At 39.0% G+C, this 18,968-nt stretch overlaps 1 protein-coding gene across 1 annotated transcript in view; it reads right to left on the minus strand.

The window, feature by feature from the left end:
• Positions 1-13,550: 13,550 nt before the first annotated feature.
• The window catches only part of LOC139724402 (receptor expression-enhancing protein 2-like), an 88,499-nt gene continuing 83,081 nt past the window's right edge, over positions 13,551-18,968 (minus strand). The window contains exons 7-8 of the mRNA XM_071635547.1: positions 15,644-16,116; positions 13,551-13,690 (exon numbers count right to left, since the gene is read on the minus strand). Coding sequence (XP_071491648.1) covers positions 13,598-13,690; positions 15,644-16,116 — 566 coding nt within the window. The 3' untranslated portion in view covers positions 13,551-13,597. The remainder of the gene's footprint in view (positions 13,691-15,643; positions 16,117-18,968) is intronic.

Genomic DNA, 18,968 nt, shown 5'->3' on the forward strand with positions numbered 1-18,968 from the left:
ATATTCTTTTTTCCCCCCTCGGTGCACACTTGACACCTATGCGTTGTAAACATTGATTTTATCTTTTCAGTGTTCTTTTGAAATGCTGTATGGCAATTGAGTGCTCAACAGAGTAAACCCGTTACAGTGTAATCAGGCCTTGTTTATTAATTCTTATCATTTTGGTTTCCTGTTCAGCCTGTTTAAAGGGCTTACCGTGTGGTTTCATGATGTCATCAGAGGGCTTGTGCTGTTACATATGGTTCTTGAATATTTTTTTCCCTAAATTTGATTCATTTCCAACATTACTTGTTGATTTAATAGGCAAAAAATGACATTAATATGAGCTTCATTTTCCATCATAGAAGAGACTTATTTTAATGAGCTTGCTTTAACATATCTTTATCTTGTAAAAAAAACACCAATGAAATGAAGTATTTAGATGGCTTTGTGTCACATGTCACACTGCTGTTAAAAAACAGTGACCGTAATTCTGCAACAAAACTGTACATTCTTTCAGCAATGCCATCTGAATTTAAAACATCCAAAAGTGCAAAGGAAAAAGAGGAGAAAGAGGTGGAACACATGCTGCTTTTGTTGTTCAAAGAAAAGAGAGCAAATAAAGTGTGTGAACCAATACATGTAAGAGCGTAGCGTGTCTGCTGTAACAAGAAGATTGGTCATTCACTACTGTTAGTTTAAAAAGGGGTCGTATAGTTTTGGTTGAGACCTAATATCAGGTTTCTAATATTTTTTGGTGAGCTAATGAGAAACCTCTTATGAAATATGAAAGAGCATGTAATTCTATGAGGAATTCGACATTTATTTGATGAAAATTGGTTTTGAAATGGCTGAGATATTCAAAAAAAAAAAGTGATTCTAATAAAGAGTGGGACCCACACGTTATTACGATCGCTTTGTTTTACTTTGTTTTTGGATGTTTCAGTCACTCCAAACCTGATTTTCATCAAATACACTTTGAATGCCTCTTAAAATGGTATACTCTGTACCATATCATAAGTGTTAAAAGCCCAATTCTCATCTCCACCAATACTGTACCATCCCTTTGATAGCTTGTGTACCTGTTATATGTATATTCCACTACTTGTCTCAAGCCAACCAAAGCCATACAATAATTTTCCTGGAATGTTTTCTTTCGTAACAAGCTTTGCTGGTTTTTCTCAGAGTTTGGAGACTTGCATACATTCTCTCTCACATGCCATGGATATGTGCCCAGGAAAGACGAGAGTGTTCATTGTCCTTGTTATTTAATTCTCCCAGATATGTTATCCCCTGTGGACAAAACCTGTTACAATGTATTTGCCATGTCATTCTGTAATCAAATAAATCCATCAACACTGGATCCGGTTTTTGTGTCTGCATTTGCCAGTTGTGAATAATTAATTTGCTTCTGTGTGAAACCCTAGTGCTCCACATATATTCAGAGAAAATGTGGACTACATTGCAAGTCTATTAAGTAATACTATCAGAAATGATGAACCAGCTTTCCGAGTGTATTGATGTTTGAGCTAAGCCAGTGATCTGATGGAATGTTGAAAGATGTGTGTAAAGACAACATGTCCAGATAATGTTATACTTTTGGTAAAAGAATCAAAAAGAAATGCACATATTCCAAGTTACCCTTGCACAACTAAATTTCTATCCATTTTTTTTTTCATGAAATTGTCGGACAATGTTTTTCCATAACTATTTTTTTTTTCAATAAATGAGATTTCGCTGTTAAAGCCGTGAGAAGCTAACCAAATAGCAGCCATGTAACCAGACAGTATTGTCACTGACCTTTTTTTTAAGCCCCACTCAAGATATTTAATGTAAGTTCCTCTGAAATCACCTTATAACCGATAGCATAGCAAGTAAGTCGCATATTGCATCTCATCAAGTTTCAGAGTGCACCTACCAAACAAACTGCTTTGCAGATCAGTGCAGAGTGAGGCAAGCATGTCGGAATAGATCCAGCATTGTGTCGTAAGTTTGAGAAGAATTTATTCCTTAACATTATCATTCTTCCCAAATTAGGCCGTGTGATCCATTACAAGCGTAATTGCCTTGACTATCAGAAATTTTCTCATCATTGTTTACATGTAAGTAGTCTAATACAATGTCAAAAATTCATGAGTACTGTGATGGATCATAAAGTATATGGACAGTATGTTCAGAATCTGCATAACTTCTTCCTCAACATATCACAAAAACTTTCAAGTTTCACTTAGGCTTCTCTAGTCTACAGCCCCTCACAATTCCAGACCCTAACTAGCCATCTCCAAATTCACCAATATTGTCTGAGTAGATAGTCTCTACAGTCTTGTAGTCTCTCTGACATGTGTTTATCGTTTCCAATTTTGTGTGTGAAATGCAACAGAATGGCTCTTTTCACTACCCACCTAGCATGTTACACTCGTGTGTTAGACTGCTGCTGAATGGATGAATTTGATTGAATTATTGAATAAATCTGTCTGGAAATACGTTGATCAAGTCTGGAGGATTTCTGCATACAGAACTCATTTTCTACCAATGAGAGTACTCTGTCCACACATTTTCTCTTTGTCATGTTCTGGTACAGAACTGCCATGCTTGAATTTTGTGGGCAACAATTTGTAGGTGTGGGTACTCGCTCTATATATAATATAATGTATTTCACTTTTGTTTTCTTGTGTGTCAAGATGTCCCATGTACCATCGAAGGAGAAATCTCACTTGAACATCTGTACATGTGACCTTTGGAAGGTGAAAAATGGTGGCATATGTCTGATGACAGTAGTACTTATCATCTAGCCATTGAAAAACAGGGTGATTGACTCTCCATATTTGCACAGAATTTGAAGTACAAGTCAGTACAGCAAACTACAAGTACATTAAATTGCAAAGCTTGACAAAAGTTTGGTTACCCCGCAGTGGCACCCTAACATGTGTTCTGTGAATCCATATGCAGATTGCTTCAATGGCGACCATTGTGTTGGCGTCAAGAGCATGTATGAGACAATCTCACCAATTGAGAACTGTATTTGCATGTGAAGGTATAGCTATAGAGACTACGTGTCCACTAAACTGTGACTGAGTATTGCGTGTGTGTCTGTTAAAATTTGGAGATATCAATGGCTCCATGACATTTGCTCGTGCAACAATTGCTCCCAATGAAATATCTGCATGCTAAGCCAAAAATAAATTCTACCCACAAACATAACCCTAACCGTAATCCTAATAATCACATCAAACTACACCTACAACCCTGTCACAACCCTAACCCCAAGTCCTTGGAGAAAGTAAGACTGGATCAACTGTCGCAGGGATAAGAGATGTAATCGGCAAAGAAGTTTTAATTTCTGGATGCTCAAGTGTGGACTAGAGAGAGCATCAGGCAAAGGGGAAGTCTTGGTCTCTATGTGATCATCCATTGTCTGGCCCTGTATATTTTTTTTTTTTTTTTTGGTCATTGAAATAAAAATGTAATATGACTTTTAAAACTTCTAAAGCTAATTTGTCTACTCTGTGATATGCGGAGCGGTTTAGCCGTCATGTGTATGTGGTCGTTGGTAAGTTTCAAAGTAGAGGTGTGGTCAGCTGTAGAGGACATCAAAGTGTGCCTAGGTCCAGCCTAAATCTTGGGGGAAAAAAAAAGTATATATATTTTTTTAAAATCTATATATCCATTCATTCATTTATTCATATATACATACATACACACACAAACCCAGTGTTGTGAATGCATAGAAACATATTTCCTTGTGAATGGTTCTGTATGAGATTATGAAAATGCAGTTACATGAAACGCATTTGTTAGTTGCCAGTCAACCTGCTCATGACGAGGTCAACCATTCAGATCTCAAAATATGGCCGGCCAGTTTATCTTTGCATAACCGTTTACCACCAACAGAATGTAAGAAATTAAAAGGACACGTAGTCTATTTTGAATCTCAGTTGCCCAATCAGGCCACCACAAGATAACTTTTTGCTATCGAGCCCTGGATTTAGATATGAATTTTAATCTAGCAAAGCTGTGGTGATGATTTCCTTTTCATGCAATATTCCCAGCTAATCATTGTCAAGTTGCCCCAGAATTAGCAAGTGGATAACACTAAGCAAGTTTTGTGGTACACTGTCACATATCTTCTATAATTCCACAAACTGACACAGACAAAAGGAGACGACTTGACATATTTTAACATAAAGTGGCATATATCTTTTTTTTTTCAGTTTTTATTTTTATTTGTCAAGCCTTGACCTTCACACATAAAACACAATAACATCCACAAAAGGCACATACTCTACAAAAAGAAAAAAAATCAAACAAATACATTGTACACGTATAAATAATTGTACACTTCTGCTCTGTTTCGATGCTACAAGTACATTGACATTTCAGACATAATTTTAGCAAGAGAGAGTCGACACATTATTCCAACATCAAATTCCTCTCTGTATAAAGAAATGCCCCCAAACAAACGATATCAAAATAAAGTCTGGCTACACGGAATATATCAAATCAAGCCGATGGAAGCCCTCATAAATAAATGAAATATAAAGTAGATCTACACGACATCACAAAAGGAGGAGAATTTAAGTACAATTTGATGAAAATCATAAAACTAATCGTCGGTTACCACTGTATGGGGAGATACAGAAGTTAACATTTTACTTGCCTTGACTGCAGGAATTGCTGTGATGATGAATATAATAGGATGCCTGACACATCCACTGATATAATATCTCAACTTTCACACACACACATTTTTGTTGCATTCACAAAATAAGTACAATATGAGTGCAAACCCTAACAGCCCCTCAAATTTATATGGTATTTTAAACAAGTCACATGGTACCCCCTTGTGTAAAAAAGAAAGAAAGAACAGAATAAATAAAGTAATTAATTAATCTTCAAAACATTTGAACTCATCAGAGCTTTGCATGTTATGTGTGTGGTGGAGATGGTAGGTAGACATAATGTAGCATTACAAACAAAGGAATAAAAGAACAGAAGAGAAAAATCTAACATTCATGTTTCTTGAAAAACGTATGTATGCAAGCCACCTTCTTTGCCACTTTCATCCTTACATTACATTCACAAGACTTTTAATCTTTTAATTCCAACCGGTTAGAAAGTTTGACTCGTAGCATATTTTATGAACAGAACCTTTACAGTGTGGTCTTTTGTGTTTGGTTGCTGCTTTTGTTGTTTTGCCTTCTTTCTAGCCTGAATAGATGCCGATCCGAACCCCCCCCCCCCAAAAAAAAAAAAAAAAAAAAACCTGCTGACTAAACCCGACCATTGTACCTGTCCCTACCGATCCCTCCAACTCTTGAAGCACTTACTGGCCACTTGAGGTTTCCAAATACATGTACAAACCATACTGTGTCTATTGTCTGTTGTATCTGCTGAGATTGATTACAAAAGATACCACTAAACAACAAGAAGAAGAACCAGGTACTAGCTGTGGAGATGACACGATGTGAACAAAAACTGAACTGAACTTTTCAGTTCACACTTTCGACAAGACCAAATTAGTTGACACAGCTACGCCCGTTAGTCCGATGCCTATGTACACTGCATTTGATACTGTACAACAATCCAGTGACCATCACTATACATAATATATTACATCTGCAACCACGATACATTTACATTTTCTGTGGATACACGACACTTTCACAGACAACACATTGCTCAAAATACTCTTTGCTGAGGAGATGTGGCCTTTATGGTATTAAAATATTGTTTCACAGTACACATCTACCTCTGACCCCCTAATTTCTGCAGAAATGGAAATTTCAGCACAACTGGCACGTCAGCTCAGCATGTAACAACAACACCTCCACAAGACAAATCTTCCCATTTCATTTTCACTGTAAGCTTCCAAAACCACATGACCGTTCTCATTTTTTTTGTCTGGTTGTCCATTAGCACCGAAATTTCTGACTAATTTACATGCAGTGAAGTTTTCCCTGTTTGCAGTGAATAAATAGCAAGACAATTGTCAGATACATTCACGGACAGCAGAGAAAAAAGTCAATGTAACAAAAAAAAAAATGAACAAACAAATACGCAATTTGTCATGGAAATCCAACAATGAAAGGCAAGTCATTTTATTTGGGGAATTGCTCACACCAACAAAAAAAAGAAACCAAAAGTGTTGCCAATGATGTCGGTGGAATTTGGATACGTGATACAATTGTAGATTGCAGCAGTGCAAAATCAGTCACACACAGGTCGTCGTCATTGTTTTTTTATTATTATCATTATTATTATGCCACACAATTCTGGTCAATGGATGTCTACTCAGTCCATCTTACATGTAATGTAAAATATGAAAAAAAAAAAATCACATCAGATAATGTAGAAGGTTAACTCATCAAAAACTACAGGTAGCAGGGTTTTCCCAGATTTCTGAATGTAATGAGGAAAAAAAAAAACATCAGCAACATGTGCATATACTATGCCCATATCACTTATCACTTTAGGGTGGTGGTGGCCAGGGTGTATCCAGGATTTTTTCTGGGGGGGTCGTAATAAAATTTTTTTGACCTTTACCTTTGCGAGGGAGCGGAGCGACCGAGCGGGGGGAGGGTGTGGGACGGGGGTGTGCCCCCTCCCACGGTAGGGAGTTTTTGAATTTAACATCTTAAAATGGGGCCATTTGGAGCATACAAAAGTGACTTTTTTGGCATGGCAGTGCGGCTTAGAAATAAGGTATGGCATATCAAAACCAAGTTATGAAATTTACGAGGTTTTTGACAATTTGCTGGAACACCACCTGGTCACTTTTTTTCCTGTTGTGTATAGGGTAAAAAGCCCTCCCCAAACAAAAATGTCTTTTACAAAAAGTGGACCTTCTGAATTTTTTTTCCTTTTTTTTTTTTTTTTTTTTTTTTTGGGGGGGGGGGGGGGGGGGGGGTCGTACGACCCTCCCGATCCCCCCTTGCATACACCCATGGTGGCTGAGGGGGTTGATGTGCACAAGGAGCTTTGGCAGCAATGTCAGCAACTTCTTTATCATTCCATTCTCATCATCAGTATCATTATAACCATCACTGTCATTATTATTATTATAGGATCATCATCATCATCATCCTCATTTCTGTCATCATCATCGTCATCATCACCACCATCATTTGCACCGTCCTCATTGTCACGATCGTCATCATCATCATCATCGTTATCATCACCGTCATCATTACCATCACCATCACCATCATCATAATTTCATGTTCGCAGAGCTACCAAGTCTCACGCATTCTGCGTGAGACTCAAGCATTTAGGGGCCATCTCGTGATCTCACGCAGGGCATCCATTTTTCTCACGCATCATGCAAAGTCTGCAACTTGGGCCTATAATAATGAGCATCGATATAGTTGCAATAGTAGGTATATTTTCCTTTTGTCTTTCAAAATAAGTAAAAATAGTCACTTAAGTATGCACCTGATCGCACCATTAAAGGGATAGTACACTATTAGTGGAGATGAGAATTGGGCTTTTAACTTTTTGCGAGATACCAAGAAAACACTCATGATATAGTACAGAGCATACCATTTTAAGAGGAATTCAAAGTTTATTTGATGAAAATCAGGTTTGGAATGACTGAAACATCCAAAACAAAGTAAAACAAAACAATTGTAATAAAGTGTGGGTCCCACACTTTATTAGAATCGCTCTTTTCTGGGTATCTCAGCCATTTCAAAACCAATTTTCATCAAATAAACATTGAATTCCTCATAGAATTACGTGCTCTTTCATATTTCATAAGAGGTTTCTCATTAGCTCACCAAAAATGCTAGAAACCTGAAATTAGGTCTCAACCAAAACTGTACGATCCCTTGAAGAGCTGAAAATTGAAAAAGCTCCCTACCGTGGGAGGCCATGGGGGGGGGGGGGGACCCCTCCCACACCCTCGCTCGCGCGCACATTCGCTCACCGAGATGCCGAGTCATGAAAATCTCACTCATAAATTTTTTTTGAACTTTGTCATCATCATCATCACCATCATCTGCAGGAGCACCAGCAGCATCAGTGACATCAACATGATCATGATCATCATCTTCGTCATTATCATAATTATCATCATCATCATCACTCTCATCAACACAAGCAGTAGCTTTATGATAAGCCCTGTTTAGAATCTGAGGTGGGATATTCCTGTTTTTGTAAAGCTAACCGCCAGGCAGTCTACTCTTAGCTTGTGATGAAAGGATTTAAAAAAATTTTCAGTGAAAACTCATACTCTGTTGACTACACATCAACAGCCAGAGGCAAATTCTCTTTCTCCTATCCAACGCCACTGAAATCACACAGCCTTGCAATAAATGAATATGATGATTCCAAGTTCTATCTTCTCTCTGAACATCAGAGTTTCCAGACTCTGCATGAATGTGTCCACAGACGTAAGTTTACCACAAGCATTCTGCTGTCAAAGCAATGAAACACACACATAAAAGAGATATATATATATACGCTGAATGCACACACACAGAAGCTGTCGAGACGGAGTTGTGATATTGTGACAAAAATCTTGAGTTTACCACCAAGTATCAAAACAAGGTGTTCAATTTTGCACATCTGACATTCAAATGCTGAACTTCATGGACCGAGTTACAATATCGTCTATCATTATCTTCTTGAAGTTACAACTTTCAATGCCAAAACAGAAAACAACAATATGATGCAGTAGCCAATCAGGATTAGAATCAAAAACTGAAATATAATCAAAGATAAAATATACATAGAAATTTACAATAACCCATCAACTATGTCTTGCATATTTGGAGAGATGTGCCGTGTAAGAATTTACAAAAACCAACCTGCTTATTATAATGTCTTATTTACATTCTGGTGTGTTTGATATCTGATTCTAACACACAAAAACATTATCTTTGTGCTCGTACGGTATTGCAAAAACCAAGATGAAAAGGAAAGCAATGAAAAAAAAAATACTACAATGAAGAACTTAAAAAGTCTATACAAGAGGAAACATCCAATGTACATGGTTACAAACATAATCTTGATAATTCACATCATAGTTTATGTATCTTCAAAATATACAAATAATACAGAAACAATGCAAGGCAGCAAGTGAATTCTTGTAAATTGGATTTCACAGAGTAAAAAAGAAAAGAAAAGAAAAAAGAAAAAAGAAAAAACCCTGAACAATAATAATTCTTATATGCCAAAACAGTAAAAGTTAAGTGTTATATTACAGTGAAACTGAACCCAAATCAGTTTGCTTTTTTCATCTTGTCACACAGGTTTGAAATTTGCTGACAGCTCCCTATACCCCCCCCCCCCCAAAAAAAAAAAAAGGGGGGGGGGGAGGGGGGAGAGATTGATACAAAATACAGTACAATGATCTCATTTAGCCTGAAGAGTAGAATATACACACACACACTATAAACCTATGTGTGGGACTAATAAGCTGTGTGCAGGAGCAAGTGTGTTGAGGGTTCAGGTCATATGACACCACAGTGGGAAACACCATCTCCACCTTTAAACAAGTCTATCTAGCTGATGTTATAAATGATGTGATAGCTACTTCCAATCTTACATATCATCAGACATAAGTGCCCAGTCCTATTGTTAGCCAATGCTTTGAAAATTTGTATCATTTTTATGTTTTTTTCCCCCTCAGGGCTTTACAACCATACAACTTGCAAATCATTGAGGGTTCAAAGGTCAAATGTTATCAAACTTTTGTACAGTTGAATGTCTATGAATCACATACACTGTACCATTTTGTCCAATGGACACCTCTAAATGTCTACCCTTGTCATCACAAGGCTTTCATGTATCTTGCGTAGTAGTTCTAATTTGCTCGAGTGCGAAGACTTTAGTTTCTTTCAATTTTCCGTCCATTAAGTTGTATCCTCTCTCAAAAAACAAGTCTGAGGTCTACACCATACATTGGCTGAGCAGAATCCTGGATAAAACATTCTGGCCTGCATTCACAAAGGTACTAGTAGTTCAAATCAAATCCAAGTGTCTTTGGGACTACTGAAACAAGCATGAAAAAAGGTGTACCGGTAACTCTTACATTAGACAGAAAGATCTGTCTGTCCGGAGGAGTCTTTTATTTTTTTGACGTTATTGCTCTCCATCATTCAGTAAAGCCAGACGTAGTCTCCGCTGAACATATCCCCAAAGACCAGATACAGATCAATCTTTCAGTCAACTATTACATGTGCTTGTCAGCATGCATTCATTATTGGATGTCTCTGCTGGCACACGTGATTTGACACCCACATTTACTTTTAGGTATGAAGACAAAATTTGCATAATCCATGGACTAGATGTAAACTACCATAGTGAATTCTGGCCTTTGAGAATATGTGGAATTTGGTGACCAGTGGGGGAAAGTCCACGGAAAACTGCTTCCCTGGCATGATTATTTTTTTGGTTTTGCTTTTTTTTTTTCAATGTCAAAAACCACATGGCGTAGTGACAGCAGGCAAGTAGTACATGCATTTAACATTGATCACATTAAAGCAACGACTGTTCATGCTGGAAGGGCGAGTTGACACAAAACACACACAAATTCCTACTGCACGTGGGCATACAAGAACCTGACTGCACCGAGTTGGTGCTTATCTTGAATGAGCTGTAAAAGGATGCCAACAAGAGGATCATCAATGGTCCCATGCATACATAATGATATTTGGTTTTTACTTTCATTTGTCTCATTGTTTTGGGGGGCATTTTGTCTCTCTCTCTCTCTGTCCCTTGTTCATTTTGCTGCCTACAGCGACGTTTCGAAATATGGCGGAATATCAGTCCTTTCCTCCTCCGACCCTGTCATATCAGCATCATCCTGCGCTTTGCAAATCACAAGAAAAAAATAAATAAACAGGCAGAGTGACAGACAGACGGACAGACGGACAGGCAGACAGACAGAGGAAGAGAAGAAGGAACAGGGATGGGGGGAAAAACAAAACCAACAAAGATTTTATTTGGATGTGAATCGGACAAGTCATCTACAATGAGCACTACATGCATGCATGTTGGCAGGTGCTGCCATGATGTCATGATAAATAAGCAGTGTCTTATCAGCAGTATGAATGTGGAGGAAATGAAAGAAAGCCAGGACAGGAGACAGCAGAACGCAGTAATACATACAGCGCAATCCCATTATAACAAACACAGCTATAACGAAATTCTCGTTACAACAAAGTAAAAATTCAGGTCCAAAAATTATCATCTGCATATCTTTATATACGCTACTGTTCAGCTGTAACGAAATTTCGATATAACGAAAGAGATCCACTGGTCCAGAGGACTTTGTTATATTGGCAGCGCACTGTATTTGGGTGGATAGATTGTTAGTAAGGTCTGTGAAACTTAACAGACAAGATGACACAAAAAGAATGCACACATACTAGGGAACAAGGCTTGGCTCACTTGCTCAGCAGGTAGGCATGATAAAAATGACAATACTTAAATAGATTCAAATAATGTTAACTAGTTTGGACACACATACGAATAGATGTCACAGGAACACATGAACATTTTTGTCGGCAATGCGACCAGCGTACCCTGGGAGAAGTATCCGGCGACAGCAGAGATGCATCAAGGGTTTCAAAACAGCGATCGTAAATTCACAATCATATTAACACCCAGTGAATTTATTCCGATATCTGTTTGTTTGCTGCAGTACTGGCCTTCCTGGCACCTTAATCTGTCTCAGACACTTCTCATATATATCTTTCTCAAGTTATATCTACTGCTACATCGACAATTTTTTGTTGTTGCAATTTCACCTGCGCTTTGTTGATAGCGAGTACCAGACTCTTCGTTGCATCGTTACTTACTGTAGATGTTTCACCACTCTCAAGTAATAAATATTAGTACATAATTAAGTGTTTGCAAGTGTTTTGGACACAAACATCTTGAAGATTGCGAATACCAAGAACAATTTCCTCCTCTGCCGGTACTGGAGGAGATGTACATATGTTCTTAGAGAATGCATCATTGTGTGAATCTTGATGTGTGATTGCATCAGTGCACCATTCCATATCAATGCTTTCTGAAAAACTGTCAGCTTTGTAAATGACACAGAATTCTGCTGGAATCATCTTATCGCATATATATATGCACTACTTGACTCACTCTTGGTATCATATCAGAGAGAAAATGCATTTACAGTCTCTCATCCCAGGAGATATAATACACATCATGTTACAGTAATGCACTAAAAATGAGCACCGTTCCATAGCTATGATCACTGATTACCATTAACTTCTTGAATTGTAAGACTTTTTCTGAATGACCTTTTTTTTTTAAATGTATTTCCTCCTTAACTTGCACCAAGCTTAGATATAATCAATGCCTCCTTCACACTATAATGTATGATATGTGTGTCTTGTTTATTGGTGCACAGAATTAGCAACACCCAAAAAATAGCTACAACCTCACACACCCTCAGCCATTCTGTTACTGTATCAAGCATAAACTTTTGACTCTTGCAGAATATGACATGGCACAAGTCTCAGCTCTCCAACTATGTAACAAATTATGTTTCCCCCTCATCCTTCTTTGTTGCAAATTGGAAGCATACATTCGGAGCGCAGAATTCAGGGCAAGCAGACTGACTGGAAACTTGCGTAATCGAGTCAAATCATGTTTGTGACACTGAAAACCTACAATGGATTTGTGGGCGACTGACTCAAAAAGTGTTACTGAATACAGATGATCATGTGATAAAACAGAGGTTATTAATCACATGATATCAATCATATTAATAGCCTCCATTTAGACACACTGCAAATTTGTCTCCGCACTCTCTGTAGTCCACCATGACCCATGGCTATATAAACTGCACGTAAACACTTACTGTAAAAGTGGATATTTTCGCGCTAGTCCGGGTGAGAAGAGTTTCGCGTGTTTTTAAATCCGCGGAATCAAGACATCACGCACAGGAACATATGGTACGCAAAAATATTCGCGTGCTTTTATTTTCGAGCTATTTTCTGGTTGCGCGAAATGCGCGAAAATTCCAACACCGCAAAAATTTCCACTTTTACAGTAACCTAATATGATTCCTTTCATAATTTCTTACAATGGGTCAGATATTTCCATTATCACTCAATCTTGCTTTCTTGAACTTAGTGCACACATTCAAGGTGAAATACAAATGTCGATCTAAAACTACGTGACCTCACAGGTCAAAAGTAACATTAGGTCAATGACCCCTTACATACATTAGACCACAAGGGGAAATGTGCGTAATCCACATCACACAATTACTTCTAGTACTTTTTCTTCACTGTGACCCAATGATGACACGATGCGAGACGCAAGGCTCCCCAACTACACAGCTTTCCCCTTTCCACGCTGTCTCCATGGCAACCCCTGCAACATTGCCTGGCATGCCCTACGCACCGGGGAGCAAGGCTTTGTTTCTTCTTTCTTTTTTTAGTACGTTCTCCCCCCTCCCCCAACCCCAGAGATCAGCTTGAGTGTACGATGGCAATTGGGGCTTCCATCGGGAGTATTCTTGGGATTGTTTGGGGACGAGGGTGCCTTGAGTAGAAGGTAGACAGGGAGCAAGGAGGCATAAAAATGTCTATCGTCATTTGGGCAAACACTGGCCTGAGTTGAATTTTTGTCTCGACTCGGGGGGGGATTATTTGGGGTGTTTTTTGGATGGCGAATGTCTGTCGCTGGGATCACGGTTTGTCATCTGGCGTGTGGAATGGCGAAGTGACCGCGTCATCATCTGAGCATGCAGAAAATAAAAGACCAAAACAAAGAAAAATAGGGGGAGAGAAAGATAGAAGGGGGAAAAAAAAGCAAATGAAAAACAAAAAGAAAGTGAGAGACATGCAAAATAATGCAAATTTGAACGCATATGAAAGAAATCGAAGGAATCGTGTGTTACTGAATGAAATGGAAGTATAGTGTAGAGTGACAAGCAAAGCACAAGCAAGGCACTGTGAGCTTGCATGGCGTGTCAACTGAACATAAAACAGTTATACTCATACTTGTGTGTTTACAGTCAGTGATTGGCATTAAGTAGATATAAAAAATGCATTTTTTTTTTAATACAAAGTTGGCCTTCAAAGTTTTACAGGAATACTCTGTGAGCCATTATGAAAGTCTCATCTGTGACAGTGTGAAATCATAAAGCATTGATATATAGAGAGCTCATGCAACTAAATCACTGTATCCAGACTCTAATGGGGGTACTGAAGGAATGGTTTCACACAGCCATGTACTTTCTCAAGGTTTCCTATTCATATTTTTGACTCATCATTAATGCAGTTCACTACAGCTCACTGCAATCAACTGATGCTACACTTGTGCTAAGTTGTCCGATTGGCACAGTCGTAATTTGAGAACACAAAAATAAAGTCAAAAAGATTTGCATGAGTTCAGGATTGGAGGCCTCATCTTTTGTATTCATTTCCAGAAAAATTCTCCTCTAAATTTTGGCAATTATCAGCCATTAGGTTCCGCAAAGTTCATGAGCACCATCTGCAATGTCCACGTTTTTATTTGCAGTGATAAAGTGGCATCCTGTTGGCCACAATACCAAATGAAACTACTGCTGTGAAAACAGAAACTTGATTGTGCTCTGTTGCTTTTAATATATATTAAAGCACATCTGCCTCATGCCAGACGTAACTATAACTAAAAAACAAGACTTTCCCTTTAAATAACTCATATAAAACACCTTCCTCAGCTGTGTACATATGCATTTTTGTTTGTTTTTCTTTTTAAAGCAAGCAAGAAAACAATATTTTTAGAAGAAAGTTTATCACTCAATATCTTCCTTGGAAGGATATCCTGATGAGAAAAGGAAATTCCACAACTGTAATTAGAGCCTGATACTGCATCATTCTTCTCCTTCATATTTTCCCCATCTTATATTAAATAATAATCATAATGATATGGTCTTTTTAAGCAAAGTAACCACTTCAGTGATATCACTGCTCTTCCGCTGGATGATGCCATTATTATTACCCAAACATCACCAGTTGTCCATTTGCACAATCGGAACAGAGGGGAGCCATCATGGCCAAAACATCTTGTCCCAATGATGAATGCACTGGGCGGGCATTGAATCCAGAATCTCTCGACAAAAGAATGCTTAGCTTTTATTCACTACACCACAGAGCTCCCAACATTATTTTTTGCACATTACAACCCTCCTTTAGCTCATCACATGCAAGACTTTGCATGGACTTTTATACATGTTTGAGATTGCAGAATTGGAATTTCTGCCAAATCACTGACTTTTCAGAAGGGCATTACCCAGTTTATTGTCATTTTCATGGCCTGATTTATGTACATGCAACAATATTCCACTCATTTAGACCTACATTTGTGACATGGGAGTATCTTCTACTCAATACACACTAACACAAGCAGTGATATTTCTACCTGTACAGATGACATTTCAACACATTTTAGACAAAAGATCCACTGCAGAAGCATAAGAATTTGAAAATGGTGGTATCTCTTCCACAGATTAACCATATGCAACTGAGTAGACCAATTGGCAAGTTGTTGCTTTCACTCTGTTGTGTGCAGTGCTTGTGAAACTGAAACTTGGCAGTATGTACATTGCAGTGTTCTGTGTCTGCTGCACTTATTAGAACTCTTCACAGCCTAACCCTACCACATTCAAAACTTAGGTGCTACAGTCATCGCTATCCATGTTCATTACCTCCTGCCGACGATTCGACTGTCTCCGAGTGAGGTTCTCCGAGGATGCGTAGCGCGCCCTGGACCCGGTGAGGTTCTCGTTGGAGGAGTACCGGCTGGAGCGCGTCGACGACCGCAGCGAGGTGGACCTCCTCAGCGTGGCCGGCCGCTCGATGTCGCTGCTCTCGCTATCAAACTCCAGGGGCTGCTGGGGCGGGGTGGGCTTGCGGCGGGGTGGGGAGCGAGGTTTGGCCCGGGGCTTGGCTTGGGGCGGCGGACCCATGTAGTGCTCATGGATGAGGTACTCCTTGTCGGGGCGTTCGTCCATGGGGCCCCAGTCGTTGTCGGGCTGCTGGTGGATGTCCTCGTGGCCCCAGTCAGCATCGATGTACTGCTGACCATCAGGCTCTTTTTCCTCCCGTAACCGGTTGTCCAGATTGTCTAGGCTCTGCAGGAGGGCCCCGTGTGCTGACCCGCCATAGTCAAGGTCATGCACTGCAAAAAAGGCCAAACGAGGAGATTACATCTTGAAAAGTCTCACAGACACAAATAAAAAAAAACAAACTCAAGTAAAGTATGGATGTCATATTACGCAAAGCTCAAGGAGTGGGTAATAAACTTTATCATATCATAAACACACATGTTTTGTGAAAAATCACAGAATCTACATTCCTTGAACTGGCTGTAAAGCTATACACATCTATTTCTATCGTTTGTTTCTATTTTGCCTTCAAGATCGCATTGATGGATGTGAACATATAGTAGGTGCAGCCGATGAGAACCCTGACAGACATGGACAAAAGAAAAAAAAAATGAATAAAGATGCCAGTAAACATAAGACTGTAGGGAAGGAGTTAAGATTGTACATCTTTAAAGAGAAACAGAGAATGGTACGTGGAGACAGCAAATATATGACTTATATATCTTATTACGATTTATCTTTGTGTCTCAATGTTGGTTTCACACATACCTATTAATATCATAGCACAGGAAAGACACAAATTTTATGAATATTTCAGATGCATCTCGACACACCCTCACCAGTACATTTTGCACCTGTTGATGAACTGTAATTATACTTCCTGACACAGCACACATGAGTGGATGACATATCTAGATATTTTGTTATTCAACAACGTCCCTGGAGCTAATATATCCTCCACAAGGCAAAAGTCCTACATCAGTGAGGCCTTACTGATGCTATAAATATCAAGGGTCTGGTACCAGTCCTGAACATCTGTATCAAGTTAAGGGGCCTTGGAAATTTTGGTGTCATTTTATCAAACCACAGTGTATGTAGTACAGTTCAGCACATATCATGTTTACATCATGCGAATCTCACTTTGGGGTGGGGGGGGGTACTCATAAAGGAGAAAGGTTATGATGATAGGTTGCTATGGAGACACTGCAAATACAGTAGGAGATAAGAGGATGACTGATGATGAGACAAGAAAGCACATGACCACCATGACGGATGGTAGCATGGAACAGCAAATTAAAGGAAATAGAACAGAGTAAGGAATAGGAGAAGGTAGAGGAAAAGAGAAATGAAAGAAGAAAATGACAAAGAAAAGAATAGATGATGATGATGATGATGACAAAAAGTGTGTGAGGAGTATATGGAAGAGATGATGATGATGGTGAAGATGAAGAAGAGGAAGACGAAGAACAAGAACAAGAACAAGAACAAGAACAAGAACAACAAGAAGAAGAAGAAGAAGAAGAAGAAGAATAGGAAGAAAAAAGGAAGAAGAGGGGAAGAGGAAAAGGAAAAGAGGAAGATCAGAATAAAGAAGATGACAAAAGTGATAAAGAGGAAGAGCAGAAAACACAAAAAGACAGCAGAAGATGATGAGGAGGAGGAGGACAACAGTAAACAAGATGAGGAAGAAGCACAAGAAGATAAAGAGAGAGAAGAAAATGAAGAAATTAGTGCGTCATGGCAGGGGGCCTGCCTAATGAGACCTCCGTTCCCTACAAGAGATCGAGCTGCTTTGAATTTTCTTTGCCATGTGCATGGTCATGGCAGTGATTGGGGCCATATGAAATACCCAGGGATAATGAAAGATTTCCCTCTCCCTCTCTCTTTTTTCCCTCACTTTGCCAGCTGTCCCCACTCCCCTTTCTTTTCCTTCCTCCTCCAAGGGGGGGGCAAACTCATCTTGTCAAAGACAGGCAATGACAACATATGTTGCATTTCCCCATTTCTCCTCAAAATTTTGTATTTCAAATCCCCCCACCCCCCAAAGAGAGAGAGAGAGAGAGAGAGAGAGAGAGAAACAAAAAAGTAGAGGTGACGAGTGTTCTGACAGGGTACTTCAGGGTTAGTCTGGATTTGATTATGATTCCAAGTTCTACTTTAACATTGTTATACGTTTTAAAAAAATCATTGTCAATATAATATCATGGCTTTAAAGGAATAAACAAACAAACAAACAAACAAACAAACAAAAATCTACATAAGTATGAAAATGAGGACCCTAGGCCTAAACTTAAACTTTTGATTTTATGGGAAAGCCAACCTTTTAGCACAATGATAAATATCTACTGGTCTGGAAGCAAGACTACGATGTGCCAGTAAACTCATAACTAGAATCCATGCTACAAGAGAACTTACCATTATTGATAAAAGAAACCATACAAATCAATAGAATCAATCAAGAAAAGTAAAAGGAAACACTAGCTGGTGGGGATAGCTATTACTTTGGGCCTGTTTCTACTAACAGAGTGAAACCATGAAATAGGGAGGTTGCGACACTCATGTCGTATGAACACTGCCAAGACAGCGTGAGCATACGAAGGGAGGCAGAGAATGAAGCGAGAAACAGAAAATACACGAGATGAAACAATCAGGAATCTCTTGAGGAGGACAAAAAGACAGAGGTAATAAGACAGACACATCAAGGCTGAACCAAGGAGAAGAGATGTAGATATGCACCAAGAACACGAGGAACGAACAGAGGACACACAGTCTAGAGGCAAAAGAGTATAATTGATGCAGAGATGAAAAAAAAAGAGAGAAATAAATGAATAAAAGACACAGAGCCAATAGGTGAAGCAGACATTCGCACCTAACAAGGAAAAGTGGAATAGCCAAAGAGTGTAGGGAAAAAAAACATTAGAAAGTGGGACAAAGGTAAGGAAAACCCAGAGGGAATGAGATGGACAGGGAGAGAGACGAGAATCCCGATCCAAATGCCCTTTTCTGACGTGCATGGTTACGGCTGAACAATTCCCTACCCGCACAGCTGCCAGTCCTGTCCTACGTCAATGCCCTAAAAGACACAGCTGGTCTCTCCTAAAAGAATCCATCTAACTTTTTGTCATTGCCTGCAAACTTAACTTCA

This window comes from Diadema antillarum, unplaced genomic scaffold (genome assembly GCF_040938485.1).
Source record: "Diadema antillarum isolate AM-2024a unplaced genomic scaffold, OU_Dant_1.0 scf00000212, whole genome shotgun sequence".
Lineage (NCBI taxonomy): Eukaryota > Metazoa > Echinodermata > Echinoidea > Diadematoida > Diadematidae > Diadema > Diadema antillarum.